Below are 17914 nucleotides of genomic sequence, written 5' to 3'. Positions count from 1 at the left end.
AGCTCATAAGAAACCTTACTCCTCAGTCAGGATGTTTTGGAGGTGCCCATATAGCGGCAGGAAGTCAGTGGCAGAGAAAGGAAATTAGGTCATAGTCCTTCTTCCTGACCCAACCAAGGCCGCAGGGCGTGAGAGGTCCACCTCAAGTAAAAGTGTTTCAACCACATGGCTGCAAATACGGCTTCTCAGTCAAAATGTAGCTAGGGAGCACCACTCAGCTGGTAAACACTTTCTCACTCATTTGGTAGACCCTATACACATCTATGCATGAGTAATTACTTTAAAGAAAGACTTGCTCTGCCAGCAAACATTCATGGCTTAAATAATTAAGAAGTCCCTAACTGCTTAATAGTTTACATTATACCTGAACTGAGGTTAAATAAGAATCTGGAACAAACACTTATCTGAAATAAGGGACAAACGGAACAATGGATTTGTGAGAATTATGATGGGAATTTGATGATAGGTAAGGAAGATGATTCTGGGAAGTTCCCTTGGTAAGCCACAAAGAGAGGGGGGCTGTTTGCTTTCTTTAATTGACTAAAGCAGGAAACCAGGGGACTGATATACTTTGCTGCTTATGCTAGAAATGGAATATGGGACAGCATAATATTGACTCTTCTCATAAATCAAGGGATACCTGAGAGAGAAATAAGTTTTCCAAGGGTTCAAACATTACTGGGAATTTGATTCAAATGATAGAAACAGAAATGAGCATCTCATTACCCAAGTTGGAGAACTCTGAAAATAATAATACCCTAAGGATAAAATGAAAACACATGCACTTAGCCTCTATAATGGAAATTTCTAAAAAGGTGTCTTGGTGATTCTCCACCAACATGAACCAGTCTAAACTTCACACTCTAAAGCGATACTAAAAGAGTCCAGAATGATGAGTAGCAATGCAAAGACTTGCAAAAGGTGAATCCTCCATTATACTAGTTCCTTTCTAGAAAACGGCAGTAAAAATGTATCCATTACAGGCTTATACTTCAAAGTGGAATTAAAGTGCCAAACAGGAGATAATTAAGTAGAATAAGGCTTGAGAAGTGAGAAAAAAGAGATCAAATGTTCCCTCCAACCAAGCATCTTCCACCTTTCTTTTTTTCTACCTCTCTGGGTTTCTCATGGGCCAGGAGACTGATGATAAATGAAAGAGGGACAGAGGAGAGGTGGCAGAGGAGAGGTGGCAGAGTTCACACCCCGCCACTCCCAGTACTCCTTTCTGGAATCACCATGTTAGAATGAATCTAGGGGAGCACATTCAGCAGGCTATATACTGAGAAGTCTAATCAACAGCCAATCTCTGAATAGTAATCACGAACAGTGCAAATGTGTTTAACACCTCTATTTCCTTTAACACCTTTTCAAAACCACCACACAAACTCTTCATTTTTATAGAATTGCATGTGAACTTTTCAAACCTCTTCTCCTACATCAATAGATATTATCTTTAAGAATATACACTCTATCTTCAGACTTCCCTGGTGGCGCAGTGGTTAAGAATCCACCTGCCAATGCAGGGGACACGGGTTCGATCCCCGGTCTGGGAAGATCCCACATGCCGCGGAGCGACGAAGCCCGTGCGCCACAACTACTGAGCCTGCGCTCTACAGCCCGCGAGCCACCAGCTACTGAGCCTGTGTACCACAACTACTGAAGCCCACGCATCTAGAGCCCGTGCTCCACAACAAGAGAAGCCACCGCAATGAGAAGCCCGTGCACCGCAACGAAGAGCAGCCCCCACTCGCCGCAACTAGAGAAAGCTTGTGCGCAGCAACAAAGACCCAACACAGCCAAAAATAAATTAATTTTTAAAAAAGAATATACACTCTTATCTTTAAAAAACCACGCATAGAACTGTGAAGAGATACCGATACATTTACAAAGGCTAGAATAATTTTGATTACAAAATTTTGATTACAAACAATTTTGATACCCTCATTTAAAATAGAAACAAAATATAATCATAAAGCTCTTGAATGCATAATTAAAAAATATTTAGTGATAACCACTCATAAAAACAAATCTGAAATGAGAATATGGAAACAATGGTTCTCTGATAAGGACTGTAATGGAAAGCAAAGTAATTAGAACTGGATTGCAAGGAATAAAAGAAACATACTAATCATAGCAAAAAATCGATGTCTCTTCAAATTTGTTTGCATAAAGGTATTCTTCCATGTTGAAGTTCTGATTCAGACCAAGGATGTAAAATCTAACTTCAGAATCACCTGAAGAATTTACCAAGAAAAAATCTTCCCTAATATTAAATCGATAACTCTTAGTCATGATGGCATCAGGAGGAAGAAGGATTAAAATCAAGTACCTGTTCCCTGTTTCTTTTTCAGGAGAGACGCACAGGCAGCATTAGTAGCCATGTCCAGGGCCAGCTTCTTCTCATTGTTTCTTAAGTCTGTTCTAGCACCTTCCCCAACACAAGAAAGTAAATTAGGTGTTTTGAAGACTCTATAGTAGCAGCCAAACCTTTTTTTTTTTTTAGTTTCTTTTTTCTCTTTTTCTTTTCTTTCTTCCAGTTATATTGAGATATAATTGACACACAACACTGTATAAGTTTAAGGTGTACAGATAATGATTTGACTTACGAACATCATGAAATGATTATCACAGTAAGTTTAGTAAACATCCATCATCCCATATAGATACAAAATTAAAAGAATATAAAATTTTTTTTTCCTTGTAATGAGAACTCTTAGGATTTACTCTCTTAACAACTTTCTTATATAACAAACAGTAGTATTAATTATATAGCAGCCAATCCTCTTTCCATCAAAACTAATCACTTTTGGCAGAACTAACTAGAGAACCATTCTGGCCCCGAACTAGGCTCTTTCCAAACAGTAAAACTTTCTCAAAACAGTAATAACATATTTGGCAGCTTTAATCAGGGAGCTTATTGCTGCACCTGTAATAATTATACACAATTAAAATATAGCCTTCCTTTCGAGTCCCTATAGAATTGCATGTGAACTTTTCAGTGAGGAGTTGACTGTCCCTGTGGGCAGTAAATCAGTTAGACTCAACGTGCCTTGGCACAAGTTTTTGGAGATTAAATTCAATACACCCTTTGCCTCTTCTTTTCAAGAAGGTCTTTAGAAAAGACCATGTAAGTTGAGCTTGAGGAGATTAATATTTATCTTAAGTATACTCTCATGCTTATTAGCAGAATTAGTAACACTAAAATCTAGAGGCAATCCATTGTTCCCACAGCCCATCTTCTACTCCCTTTTTTCCTTGTCTTTATTATGTGATAAATTACATCAGAATTCATAAATCTTTCTCATTGTCAAAGATTCAAAAATACAGATGTATGCTGAACAAAAGCTTATGTCTCATTTCAGCCTGCAACTAACCCCTTCCTTCCCCACCTTCTACCTTCCCCAGAGGTGACCATTCCCAACAAGTGGGCATCAGTTCCCATCTCCCTTATGTGCAAGAATGCATTCACAGACATATGTGGACATATACACAAAATCATACTCCATGTATTAGTCTGTAATTTGATTTTTTTTTTGCCAATGATACTTTCCTTTTTTTTAGTTGATGTACAATATTTATAAGTTTCAGGTATATAACATAGGGGTTCACAATTTTTAAAGGTTATATTTCATTTATAATTGTCACAAAATATTGGCTATATTCCCTGTGTTGTACCATGTATCCTTGTAGCTTATTTATTTTATACACAGTAGTTTGTACCTCTTAATCCCCTACCCCTATCTTACCCCTTTCCCTCCCTCTCCTCCCTGGTAACCACCAGTTTTGATTTTTTTAACTTAATAATATATTATCGTATTCATTCCTTAGTAGTACACATACTTATAACCCAATCTATTTAAATATTTATAATTATTCCATTTTGTGGGTATTCCAAAATTTATTTAACCACTCCTCTATTGAGGGGTGTTTAGGCTTTTCCTAATTTTCATTATCACAAACAATGCTGCCGTGAACCTCCTTGAACAACATCTTTGTTTATATGCATTTCTGAAGGATGGTTTCCTAGAAGTGGTGCTGAAATGTAAGGATATGTATGTTTTCATTCTGCTAGCTACTGTTAGACTGCCTGCCAAGAAGGCTTACCAATTTACCCTCTCTGCCACAGTGTCTGAGAGTGCCATTTTCTCTACAACCACATCCTCGTCAGTAAACAAAATATAAATGTCCTAAAACTCAAAGGCACAAAAATACTGTCAAGAAAAGAATAGTATGTTTAATTAGGAATACGGTGACCATGTGTGAAAATCTCTCATGAACAGATTTAGATATCCACAGCTGGGGTTATAGGGAAAACCTCATTCTCTCGCTGTACTACAGGTCAAACACCCTGCAGGTTCATAGTTCTGTGACTGATCATACCTTACTTTACACTTGAGAACTCACATACATGATTTCTGTCAGGATGGGAAATGTTCAGAGACAGGATGCTAGAGAAGAAACTCAACCATTTCCTGTGTCCCTCTCAACCAGCGCTGCCCAGAAGAAAATTATGTGAGCCATAGACATAATTTAAATTTTTCTAGTGGCTACGTTTTCAAAATGTGAAATTCATTTTAAGAATATATTTCATTTCACCCAGTATATCCAAAGTGTTATCACTTCATCATGTAACCAATATGAAAATTACTGTGCTACTTCACTCTTTTTGTTTCTACTAAGTATTCAAAATCTGGTATTCATCTTACACTTACAGCACATCTCAATTCAGACTAGCCTCCTTTCAAGGGCTCAGTAGCACGTGTGGTTAGTGGCTGCCATAGCAGACAGTGCAGATGTTGGCATACCTCTGGGGGGCACTACAGTGGTCCTCAAGGTGTCTGATCTTTTGCACCTGGAGTTTACATCATCAACATCCTTTAAATCAAAAACATTTCCTCTCATATAACCCACAACGTTGCTCCAAGGATCCCTAATGATACTGCATCCATGTGACATGTAGGCTGGGGATTCAAGCATCCTATATTACAGCCTTCTAGACCAGGGTGCAGTACGGGGTGATATCCCTGGCCTTCTATAAGGGTTAACTAATATTTGTGGGACAAACAGATGAATGGATGGTGAGTCCATAATTTCACTGCTGCTTCTGACTTGTGTAAAAACAGGGAATCAACGTATCTTCTTGTTTTCTGTACATCTAGCATCTGCTCAGCTCAAAGCAGGACATCGCAGCCACAGCATTCCTTCTTATCTATCAAGCTTTCCTGTGAGAACAGGGGCCTCAGCAACTTCACCCATACAGCTTTCTTAGAGAGATCTCCTCTGTATGTGTGCATGCGCGCACACACACACACACACACACACACACACACACACCTTCTTTCTGAGGCCCTTTCATCCTGCAGAAATGTACAATAAATTCTTACTGAGGGTAATATATGTGATTTTAAAGCTTACCAAGCTTTTGAGTTAAAATTAAAAGCTTACACAAATCACCTCAATTTTATCTTATGATAACAACTCCGTGATGCAGACAGAGTAGAGACCACAATTCCAGTTTTAAAATAAGAATCCTATTGTTTTCCCTACTATTTCAAGTGGTAAAAGTGGACGTAGCCTATTTTTCAGGGTAAGCAAAGACCAGAAAAACTAAGCACACTTTACCTTTTGCCAGAAGCAACTGGACAATATCTGCATAACCCTTCCAGGCAGCAGCATGCAAAGCTGTGTCTCCCAACTTGTTCTATGGTGATATAACAAGAGAAAGCAGCATTTTAAAAAGAGAGTGTGGATTGAAACCGTGCATGAATTTAGGTTTACTCTAACCTAAGTAAATCTAAAATGAGAACGAAGTTATAAAATCATATAAAATTCCAAAGAGGGAAAGGAGACTCAAAAGATGAGAGGTGAGTCATTTGGGGAAAGGGAATGGGATGGAAGAGGAGAAGTGGAAGTGCACAAGTGGAAGTGCAGATGCCTGCAGAGGGAGACGCCAGGAGGAAACAAGCAGATTTGTCTCCACAGAAACCAGCATGAATTAGGAACTGGAGATGCCTGGAGACACGGGAGCAGGAATGAGGCATGGGAGTGAAACCAAGAGTACTGGGTGAAAGTGTTTCTCAGGAGTAATTAGAACCCCAGAACCCCAGATCACCTTCCTTTCTCCCTGCTGCCAGATGACCCAGTACACATGGTAGAATTACCCTGTTGAGAAATTAACCAGATAGCTTCCAAGCTCATGGAACTTGCAGGCACAAGAGAAGGTGGCAATTAGGCTAGGAACTAAAAGCAGGGGGCTAGCTGAAAAACCTGCAAACTGAGCAGTAAGACCCCTCTCCCAGCTGCCTTTACCTACCCCAGTGCCCCAGTGTGTACAGTCTAGCATCTACGCCCAGGGAGGAGGCTGGAGAATACTTTTCTGGGAGAGCTGAACAGTCCCAATGCGGGGGAGGAAGGGAATATTTTAACTGGCATCTGGGTATAAGCCAGCAGAACATCCAGGACCTCACCACTTCACCCTACGGAGGAAACCACCAGTCAATAAGCCCCACAAGCACACAGTGCTTTCAGTCAAACTCAAACATGAATGGACAGACAAAGGTACTGTATATTTGAGGACAGCCTCCAATATCCAAAGAAAGATCAAAACAAAGCTAATGGATCTCAGAGGAAAAAGACACAGTGTAGTGAATAGCAGAAAATGTTTTAAAATATGTATATAATTAATATATCAGAGATATAATATGACATTATGTTAGGAAATGACAAAAAGATGCTATGTAAAAGTAAAAATAAGAGTAAAAGGAGGAGCTTGTGGTAGAAAGAATTCTAAGACAGCCCTCAAGCTCCCTGCCCCCTGGGATACACCTCCCTGTATAATTTCCTCCCCTTGAGAGTGGGTGAGACCGGTGAATATAACAGGATATCATGCCCATATTTTCTAATCAGTTGATGTTTACCCTGGGTGGACCTGACCTAGTCAGGTGGGCCCTTATAAGGAAAGGCATAGCACCAGCAACACAATCTCCTGCTGGCCTTGAGGAAGAAAGCAAACAGCCATGTTGTGAACTGTCCATCAGGAGGGGTGGTCTCTAAAAGTTGAGGGCCTCAGTACCATAGGTGCAAGGAACACAATTCTCCCAGCAATATGAATGAACTTGGAATAGGACTCAAGCTCCACATGAGAACCCCACTCCAGCCAATACCTTGATTCCCACCTGTGAGACCCTGAGCAGGAAACCCAGCTACGCCACCCAGAATTCTCACCTACAGAAAGCATAAGGTAAATGGGTATATTTTAAGTTGCTAAATACGTGGCAATTTGTCACACAACAACAGAGATCTAATACAATGCTCTGGGGAATTAAAAAGGCGACCAAAATAAAACACAAAGATGAGAAAACCTCTGAGGAAAACTAAGAAAATTAGAGGCTCAATCTGAGAGGTCCCACATAGCTACTAATGGGCATTCCAGAACCAAAGAGCAAAGGAAACATAAAAATATATAAGAAATAATACAAGATATTTTTCCAGGCTGAAAGAGTTCACTACCATTTTCAGGCAAAGACCCATTCTAAAAGCACATCATTGTGAAAGTTTGGAATACCATGGATAGAGTAAAATTCTAATCATGAGAAAACGCAGGGAATTTCCTGGCCGCCCAGTGGTTAGGACTCTGCACTTTCACTGCTGAGGGCCCAGGGGCCTGGGTTCAATCCCTGGTCAGGGAACCAAGATCCTATAAGCCTCGCAGCATGGCCAAATAAAAAAGGGAAAAAGCAGTTAATACACAAAGAATGGGACTCAAAAAGGCATCAAACCTCTCAAAAGCAACCCTGGAAACTAGAATACCATGGAGCCATGCCTGTAAAATTCTGAGGGAAGTCATTTTCAACCCAGAATTCTATCAGCCAAATAGTCAAGCCCAAGCTCCCGTTTCTCAGGAATTTACTTGAAGGTATTCTTCAACAAATGGAAGACAGAGGATCCAGAAAAGTGAGGACACAACACAGGAGAGAGGTGAAGCGTTTCCCAGGAAGACAGCAAAGGGCAGTAGAGACCAAGTTGCTCCGATCAGAGAATGAAGATGGAAGGCTTCAGTATGACTCCAGGAAGAAAAGAAAGAAAGCAATTATCTTATACAATTTAGAAAAGTATATCAAGAGAGTATAAAACAGTGTCGAGGTCTTTGTGAAATACAAAAAAAAAAAAAGCACTAAATAAAAGTCAATAAATACAGAAACAAAAAAGTTACACAAGCAGTGAATGATATTTAAATAGCCATAATACCATAAGCATTATATGGTAATATAAGCAAAAACTATGCTATGTATGAAACATTAGGAGGACCGGAGGAGGAAAGATTGGGCGCTGGGTGCTGGAAGATGACAGCTGGGCGGTTGACAAGCGTAAACCTTCACCTACCAGATAGGATACCAAAATACTTTATGAAGATGATGAATTATTAGACAGCTCCACAAGCATATTCCTTAGTAACAAGAAGGTAAGAGGAAAGCACTAAAAGCTGAAAGTGATATACGAGGAGGAGTATGGCAGGAATTGGGGGCTTTATGCAATTTGGACTTTAATCATAATTTTTTAACTATGTGCTTGTTGTATTTTGATTAAAAGTTTTATGAAAAATAATAAATGGGAAAAGGTGAGTTCCAAGACACCAAGACAGGATTTTACACACACATAAGCTGTACGAGGAGAGCAAGGTAGGTGGGTTAAATGGCTTCTGCATAAGCAATCTCACCTGTTGGTTCAGTTCAATGTTTGGTTGAGTAAATAGCACTTCCACTATATCTGAAATTCAAATAGAAAAGATTTTTTAAAGAAGGAGACTAAAAGTCTGACAAAACTCAGCATAATAATTTTAAAAGAGAGGATTCTTTTTAGAAGAATCATCAAGAAAATCGTTATAACAAAGTTTTCAACATTTATGTAAATAGAAGACCTAAGACTATAAAAGGTAGAATTACTTAGGGAAAATTTTTTTCTAATATTTTGGCTTTTGCATTTTCACATGACATCTATGATAGGAATATTTTTACATTTGCTGGGGCACTTAATATTCATACCACTAATTTGTGTTTAAATTTTCCTTTGGCCACGCTATTTAATTTGTTGGATTCTTTGTTTCTCATTACTGTTGGGATCATTTTCTGTGTGTTGTAGAGAGGGAGAAAGAGAGTGGGTGTGGTAGATTCTCAGCCAGGCTGAAATACATCTAGAAATTCCATTTGTCCTTATTATTGATTATAACAGAGGAAGTTATCAACTGAATCACCAACTCAAGCAAATGCTGTCTCTTTCCTAAATCTTAAGCTTAGAATGTAAATCATAAAAGCTTCCTGGGAGGGCTTCCCTGGTGGCGCAGTGGTTGAGAGTCCGCCTGCTGATGCAGGGGACACAGGTTCATGCCCCGGTCTGGGAAGATCCCACATGCCGCGGAGCGGCTGCGCCTGTGAGCCATGGCCGCTGAGCCTGCGCGTCCGGAGCCTGTGCTCCGCAATGGGAGAGGCCACAACAGTGCAGAGGCCCGCGTACCGGAAAAAAAAAAAAAAAAAGCTTCCTGGGAAAAACTAAGTCAGAGGAATCAATTCTGGTCCTTTCTTCTGTGAGATTAGACAGTGGGGGTTGTTTTTATATTACTGTTGTTTTCCTGTTTTCTCAGACCTTTGCAAGTCTGAGAGAGGAAAGGAAGCTTCCACTCCTTCAAGTGAAAAGGTCTGTGTAGTGAGGCTGACCAGTCACATTCTACCTACTGTTTTACAGAGCTTCCAGGGACTGGGCTTTTGGCTGACATTCTGAAAAATTTAAAAAGAATAACCAATTTTTTTTTCATTTGTGTAACTCTGGCTCCCCTAGATGAAGCACATTTTCAGTAGCACAGATATTTATGATAACAAACAAAATGTAATACCTTTGTGACCCCCGTGACAAGCCCAGTACAAGGCGGTGCTCCCAGCTTTGTCCAAGCCATTAACACCTACTCGGTTGTCCAAACACTCTCTCAACCAACTCAAGTTGCCTGAAAACATTTTACATTTATAAAAACACATGAAAAAGGGTTTTAGTTTTTTTCGTTTTGCTTTTCAATCAATTTCATCCTGCATAAATTCGCATTTGCAAAGGATTAATCAGTAAGTCTGAAATTAAAACCTGCCCCATAACGCATTCTCTATGGTACATTTTGACTTCCAGTTTATTAATGGAAAGCATTAACATCAATTTTTAATGGTAGGTTAATGGGAAGAGTTGCCTAAATGGGTCCATTTAAGGTATTTTTACTCTGTAAAAAAAGCTTTTTTTTCCTTTGTGAAATCCTGGAACTTCGGGAAAAAATTTCAAACCTAAGAACAAGCAGATACTACTCATATTCATATTTAAAATGCATTTTCAGTTCCTATAAGAAAAGAAAAACTAAATAACCTACTCAAAGCTGCTGCTCTTATATGTTAAAGTATAACTATTCATTTAATATCCTGTGGCTAATGCCCTAAATATCTAGTTTACAAAGAATTTTTTAAATGTCAATTTAGTAGTTCTACTTATGCACAATCCTAAACCAATAATTTCCTTTTGCACATTCAGATTTCAGAAATATCTACAATTAAATGAAAGAGAGCTTACTGTGGCCTTATAAAAAATTCCCCACGATCTACAGCAGGGTTTCTCAACAGCGGCCCTACTGACATCTGGCGCTGGAGGGTTCTTTGTTATGGGGGCTGTACTGCACGATGTTTAGCAACATCCCCAGGCTCTACGCAAAAGGTGCCAGCATCCCCCCAGTTATGACAGTCAAAATGCCTCCAGAGGACTTCCCTGGTGGCGCAGTGGTTGAGAGTCCGCCTGCCGATGCAGGGTACACGGGTTCGTGCCCCGGTCCGGGAAGATCCCACATGCGGCGGAGCAGCTGGGCCCGTAAGCCATGGCCCCTGAGCCTGTGCGTCCGGAGCCTGTGCTCCACAACCGGAGAGGCCACAACAGTGAGAGGCCCGCGTTCCGCAAAATAACAAACAAACAAACAAACAAAAAAATGCCTCCAGATACTGCCAAATGTCCCAGGGTTTGCAGAGAGGAATTACCCTCTGTGGAGAGCCACTGATCTATGGAACAAAGCCCCACGTACAAGCCCCATCCCTGGTGCTTCCTTCCTCCCCAACCCCAACCTCACCATTCATACTTGCAATATACTAACACTCTCCCTGGTGCTGGACCCCTGAGAAGCCCCCACCCTCTGCCCTCCTGTTACTCATTCTGGCCTCTATAGCCTGTTTAACTGAAACACACTTCAACCGCTATACTTATCACACCATCTTGTAATGATCTGCTACACACATCTCTCCCCTGCCAGACTTTGAGCTCTGCGAGTCACAGAGCATGACTTTCCACTTGCAACTAAGCACAGGGCAGGTAAGACTCAAAAGTTATTTGTTGACTGACATTTTAAAAATTAAAATCACACATTTCTATAGAGTGAAAGAAGGCCAGAACAGAGATTGCCTCTGGGGGAGGCAAGGATTTAACTGGGAAGGGAACTTTCTGGGATGATAGAAATGTTCTGGATCTTGATCTGGGTGTTGGTTACACAGGTAAATGCATTTGTTAAAAGTCATCAAACTACATAATTAATATGTCTGTGTTTTACTGTACTGTTTATCTCAATCAAAAAGAATCAGACCTACCTCTTTTTGCAGCTTCATGCAATGGATTGTCAATGGATTCTGCCTGCTCAGCCACTAGATGGAAAAAAAAAAGATGCAAATCAATGTTGAGAGGGCCACCCAAAGGATTCCCTGAAGCCAGTTCAGTGTCCCAGCTTCAGAAGTGCCAGGACCTTCCACCATACAGCTTCCCTTACTTAATGTGAGTTTTAAAAAATGGCAGAAAATCAAAAGTGATGTTTTGTGCTTTGAAAGAAGCTGAATTATGTGTCAAAAGAAGCCAAGCTAAGACAATAACACAGCAATTAACTGGGAGTATAAACAGAAACAAACATAACCATTAACTGGAAGTATAAATAGAAACAAACAGATCCAAGGTCTGCCAACCAGTTTGCTCAAATATTTCACCAATAAATTTAGTCAGGAAAGTGCAAAAGAAAGCATTTGAGGTTCCTTTTTACATTCTATAAAAACACCCTAGGGCTTCCCTGGTGGCACAGTGGTTGAGAGCCCGCCTGATGATGCAGGGGACACGGGTTTGTGCCCTGGTCTGGGAGGATCCCACATGCCGTGGAGCAGCTGGGCCCGTGAGCCATGGCTGCTGAGCCTGCACGTCCGGAGCCTGTGCTCCGCAACGGGAGAGGCCACAACAGTGAGAGGCCCGCGTACCACACACACAAAAACAAACAAACAAAAAAAACACCCTGCTTTGAAGATGGCTAAAAATAATTGTCTCCCTTGTGTGTGTGGATATGAAGGGTGAGGTAAGGGAGAAATATTTTGCTTTCTATATTCAGAACGGGCAATCAGCATACCTGCCTGCCCCTAAGGAAGGTGTATTCACTGCTGTCCTAGAATCAGTAGGAGTGACCACATGAAGACTGTTGTTCAAATGAGACTTCACACCCACCCCTCCCACCACAAAGGGCTGTAACTAGATACTCCCTTGGCTACCAGGGATCTAGCAACTGAGAAACATTTTGCACCCTCAGTCTATGACCAGCTGGAGAAGTTGTTTATTTGGGATTTCAAAGGTTAGAGGAGTGTAGAAATGCTTAGTCTTTTAAAATCCAGAATAATATGGCCCTTAGACCAGGTAAGTGGGGCCCATGTGTTGAGCCCCAGGTCTCACTCATTTCCCTCCCCCCACTTTCTCTCCTCCCCTCCACCTCCTCCCCTCCGCTCCCCTAGGAGCTCTGAATTGCCTTCCTTGAAATTTCTAAGTCCCCTTCCAGTGTTTGGAACTGGTGCCTGATGTCAGCCCTATTGGTCTAAGGAAGTATCTAATGCTAAAGTCCAAAGGAACCTTAGAAGTGATTTAAATCAAACCCTCTTGTTATACAGATGGAGAAACGGTCCCAGGGGCAGCAGTTAAGTACCCTAACTAAGGTCCCTTGCTGTTAGAAGTAGAAGAAGGATTAAAACCCAGGACCCTTGTTTATCAATCCTGTGCACTTTTTACTTTACTCTGCTGATTTCTACGAAAGTCTGCTTTGTCCCCCTTCCAACTAGAAGTGCGTCTCACTGCTCAAGTGCCTCAAACTGCGCTAATGTTCATTTAATGAACATCACTGCCCCAAACATTAATTAACATAACAAGGCAAGGTTACTTCATCACAAAAGAAAGGGGGGCTAGTCTAAAAAAAAACAAAGAAGAAAGAAAAGAAAAAGAAAAATGTCTAAGCGTTGAATAAAGTAAAACTATAAGTATTTCCCTGGAAACCTTAGGTTCTTTCAAGAATGTTACAATGCATTTTCTTAAGCCAAGGAGTCAAGTTCAAGTACATCCAGCATCCATGACCACTCTATTAAGAGGAGGCTCAGAGTAGAACATGCCCTAGGCTGGCAATGACTCCATCGATTTCTCAGCCACAGCAGGAAGCAGAAAGGCCTCAGGAACCAGATAACTGAAAATACACAAAGTACAGCCCAAGTAAAGCCACCGCTGCCATACTTACCATAGTTGCTTGGGATTAGTCCCGTCCTGCCTTTGGAGGTGCCTTTCCACCAATTGGTATCACTCTGGTGAAAGAAGAGTTAAATTAAGTGGGACCGAATCCAGTTTACATTCAGTCATTTTTAAAACCATGTGGCGCAGATTGGCCTCCTTTTGGCCTTTTCAAAGGGTAGAGCAGTTGACACTTTTTGTTTTATTTTAGATAAAATACAACATACTTCCAATTCAAATGCAGAGTTACTGCTTTACCAAATGTCCATCAGCCCTGGTCACACTGATCAAGCTTCCTCACTCCCTAGTTATGGATGTCCATTCCCCTTATCATTAAATTACAAATATACACACATCTGCCTGCAAAAAATCAAAGACACTTCATCATAGAGACTCCACATTCAAACAAATCAAACAGAGATAATATGAAAGAGAAGGGGAAAAATTATGTTTGGTTTAGACTATCTGTAGGATTTTTTGGTCCAGAGTCTAATTTCTCTTACTCTCAAGATATGCATATATTTGCTTTTCTAAAGATCTCTTTATTTCACCTTTGCTTTTTTGGTAACTTTTTATCATAGAAAAATTCAAACCTATACCAAAGTAGAAGGAACCGTATAAGGAACCTACACATACCCATTTCCTAACTGCATGAACTATTTACTCATGGCCAATACTGTTTCATGCATATCCTCACCTACAACCTCCCTCCCCTTCAGATTATCCTGAAATAAATTCTAGACATCATATTCTTTTATCTGTAAATATTTTAATACGAATCTCTGAAAGATAAGGACTTTTCCATAATAATAACACCATTATCATGTGTTATTTTGTTTGCTAGCTTAAAATTTTTTCAACAATAATTCCTTAATATCATCAAATATCTACAATACTCAGAATTTCCAGTATGTCTTATAATAAAGTCCATACAGTATGATTGATCGATTTGCCTCTTAAGTCTCTTTCAGTGTATAGTTAGTTTCCCCCTTCATTTTTTTTTCACTCCTTCACAATAGACTTTTCATAGAAACTAGTTTGTTCCGAAGAGTTTGGAAGAGTCTGGATTTTCCTTGTTGTATCCCTTGTTATAAAAAAATGTGTTCCTCTGCTCCCTGTATTGCCTATAAATCGGTCATTAGTTCTAGAGGCTTAATTAGATTCAGATTCAATTTTTTAGCAAGACTATTTCATGTGTAGCATTGATTCTTCCATCAGGAGACACACAATGTCTCTCTTTTTGTAACATTAGTAACCACTGATGAGCATTATTTGGATCCATTATTTCATAAGGGTTGCAAATGGTGACAGTCTAATTCTATCATTCCTTCTTCATTTAAATAACTAGAATATTACTTTAAAGACGAACTTTCCCTCATCAACTCTCAGGTTACCCAGAGATAAAGTTCACGGAGAAAGGCACAATAAATACTGATTCTTTTCCTTTAGAGTTGTCAGAATAAATACTGATTCTTTTCCTTAAGAGTCATCAGAATAAAAAGTTGGTTCCCTAGCATTCTCTCAGGTTGACCAATGATTTTTGTTTTTAAGTATCATTAGGAGCTCATGAATTTAAATAGAGTAGATTTGTTTCAATCCTTGGAATTGTTGCCCTAACTGATTGCTCAAATTGTCCTATCTTTGACCAGTGGCAGCCTCTTCAATTTAGTTCTGTGTCTTTCCAGTGGGACCCTAGTAGTCTTTGGGAGTTTCCTTGCTTTCTAAGAACAAGATGTCCTGGGATTATCTTGTACCTTTCCTGCCCCCAGACATTTCTCAAAGGAACTTTGTTCCTTTTAATGGGAAATAACATATTATTATTAGGTTGGTCTTTTTTTTTTTTTTTTTTGGCCTTTTCAAAGGACAGAGCAGAAATCCTTTTGTTTATTTTATTTTAGATAATATACAACATACTTCCAATTCAAATGCAGAGCGACTTAACTTCATTGATCTTACATCTATCTGTACATCCTTTCTTGCAGGCTGAAACTGCCAGTTTTCTACATCATTGACTTAATGACTCATTTGCTCTAAACTGCAGTACACATGCATCAATCTCAGAATAACAATACCAACACTTCTCCAACATCATGATTAAAAACTGTTTATAATTTGGGGGTAGAAGTTCTTTTTGTTCTTCATATTATTCTACTAGAGATATTCAGTTGAAATGCTGAGTTTTAAAGTCACTTGGAATAGTTCCTCTCTGTGTGTCATGCCAAATACCTGGGGTACAACTAAGTTCATTTGATTCATTCTGCTTTTAATTTTTAGGGATTGCTTTTTATCATTTAATTTAATTTTATAACTATGCAAAAGTTTACATGATTCCAAAGACAGATCTCCAAAACAAGGTGTAATTTTTAAAAAGTCTATATTCCATCTATGTTTCCTCTACCCTTTTCCGTTTCCTTTCAGAGAAGAAACTACTTTTTAAAAATTTATGACTCCTCCTTTGACTTTTTATTTTAAATTGAGGAAAATATGTATATGTATATCCTCTCACCCTTTCTTACTTACATTAGCAAAGGCACACTATCCACATTTTTTTCACCTTGCTTTTGTTCACTTAAATTACTCCATAATATCATATAGAGATATTCCTCACTCCTTTTTATAGCTGCATAATACTGTTTGTAGATACAGCAAAGTTTATTGAACTATTTTCCTATTGATGGAGTAAGGGCTACTTCCAATCTTACGTTATTACAAATTATGCTCAGTGAGTGAACTTGGGTATATGTATTTCTATACAGATATACATGTAAATAATGTACAATATTACAGCTATACAAAATAGTCTTATACATCTTTAGTTCATGCGTGGTATGACAAAATATTGGCTGGGCTTACCATGTCAGTAATGTAGATAATATCACCTTCTTCAAAGTACAATTCATCTGGCTAAAAAAAAAAAAAAAATTAAGTTTTACTCCATGTGATTTTTTCATGAATTAGAATTCAATGATGATGATAATTATACAAATTCCACATTCTAAAATCCTTATAGACAGCGTAGTTTTTATATACTTAAATCTGCACATAAACCATATAACATTATTGACAAGCTAACACATGCACAGAAATGTGAATTTTCCCACGATAAACTTCAAAGAATATAAGAAATAAGAATTCCTCCCCACACACCCACACACCTTATTTTCTTCCCCAATGAAAGCAAGGCATTTTTATACCAAAATAGAATATTAATAAAACTTTTTCATTGTAAAAATTTCAAAAGGTGATATATATTTTTTCATAAAAGGATAAATGTCTAGAACTAAAACCATGAAAAATAGCTAGAAGCTTGGCTCTCTCCTAAACGATTAGCCTTCAATCCTTAAACCTTTCATATCAACATCGCTCTCTACTTATTTTGAGAAAACCATTATCTTAACTCTTCATGTTCAGAGAGAATGAATATCTTATATATGAGAACAGTTAATACATAATTCAACCATTAATAAGACTAAAGAGGGCTTCCCTGGTGGCACAGTGGTTGAGAATCCGCCTGCCAATGCAGGGGACACGGGTTCGTGCCCCGGTCCGGGAAGATCCCAAATGCCGCAGAGCGGCTGGGCCCGTGAGCCATGGCCGCTGAGCCTGTGCGTCTGGAGCCTGCACTCTGCAACGGGAGAGGCCACAGCAATGAGAGGCCCGCGTGCCACAAAAAAAAAAAAAAAAAAGACTAAAGAGCCGAAAGATATGAAGCAGTAACTCGTTCTAGATCTTAAGCAAGCTCTAAGGGGTTAATTAATTACACAGACAATACATGCTCTTATACCAGCCAAATGTCCTACAAACTCCCTGAATAAAGCCAGGCACTTTAATTAAATATCTTTTTCCCATCAGTAGATAACACTTATCAGCATGACTGTATGAGTAAATAAAATGTCTAGGGAGTTCCCTGGTGGTCCACTGGTTAGGACTCAGCACTTACAGTGCTGTGGCCCAGGTTCAATCCCTGGTCAGAGAACTAAGATCCTGTAAGCCGCCTGGCGTGGCCAGAATCTATATATATGTATATTTATGTCTACTGATGAGCAAGTTTCAGATATTGGGAAATGTTTACATTGTCATGCTAAGTGAAGAATGTAGGGCACAAAATTTTACATAGGATAAGATCATGAGCGCATATTAGTTTCATAATGCTGGTTGGAAAAAAAATTTTCTTAAAGGCTTTGATATTTGATTCCAGTTACTGCTCCACACAAATAAAAATTATGCTAGTGAAACAAATTATTTCATTCTTTCATTTTCCTTTTGTTTATCTCTCTCAGCTGCAGACTACGGCAGTAAATGTGACTCTGCAACAGTCATTTACTGAGTTTCAAAG

The 17914-nt window shown here is 39.3% G+C and overlaps 1 protein-coding gene across 1 annotated transcript in view; it reads right to left on the bottom strand.

Annotated features, from left to right (window-relative positions):
* The window catches only part of OSTF1 (osteoclast stimulating factor 1), a 52110-nt gene that overhangs the window by 7527 nt on the left and 26669 nt on the right, over positions 1 to 17914 (bottom strand). The window contains exons 3-9 of the mRNA XM_079926848.1: positions 16432 to 16482; positions 13589 to 13652; positions 11652 to 11705; positions 9887 to 9994; positions 8717 to 8766; positions 5623 to 5701; positions 2330 to 2428 (exon numbers count right to left, since the gene is read on the bottom strand). Of these exons, the coding sequence (XP_079782974.1) occupies positions 2330 to 2428; positions 5623 to 5701; positions 8717 to 8766; positions 9887 to 9994; positions 11652 to 11705; positions 13589 to 13652; positions 16432 to 16482 (505 nt within the window). The remainder of the gene's footprint in view (positions 1 to 2329; positions 2429 to 5622; positions 5702 to 8716; positions 8767 to 9886; positions 9995 to 11651; positions 11706 to 13588; positions 13653 to 16431; positions 16483 to 17914) is intronic.

The sequence above is a fragment of the Stenella coeruleoalba genome, assembly GCF_951394435.1.
Source record: "Stenella coeruleoalba genome assembly, chromosome: 7".
In the NCBI taxonomy this organism is placed as follows: Eukaryota; Metazoa; Chordata; class Mammalia; order Artiodactyla; family Delphinidae; genus Stenella; species Stenella coeruleoalba.
This window is presented reverse-complemented; position numbering and strand designations above follow the sequence as displayed.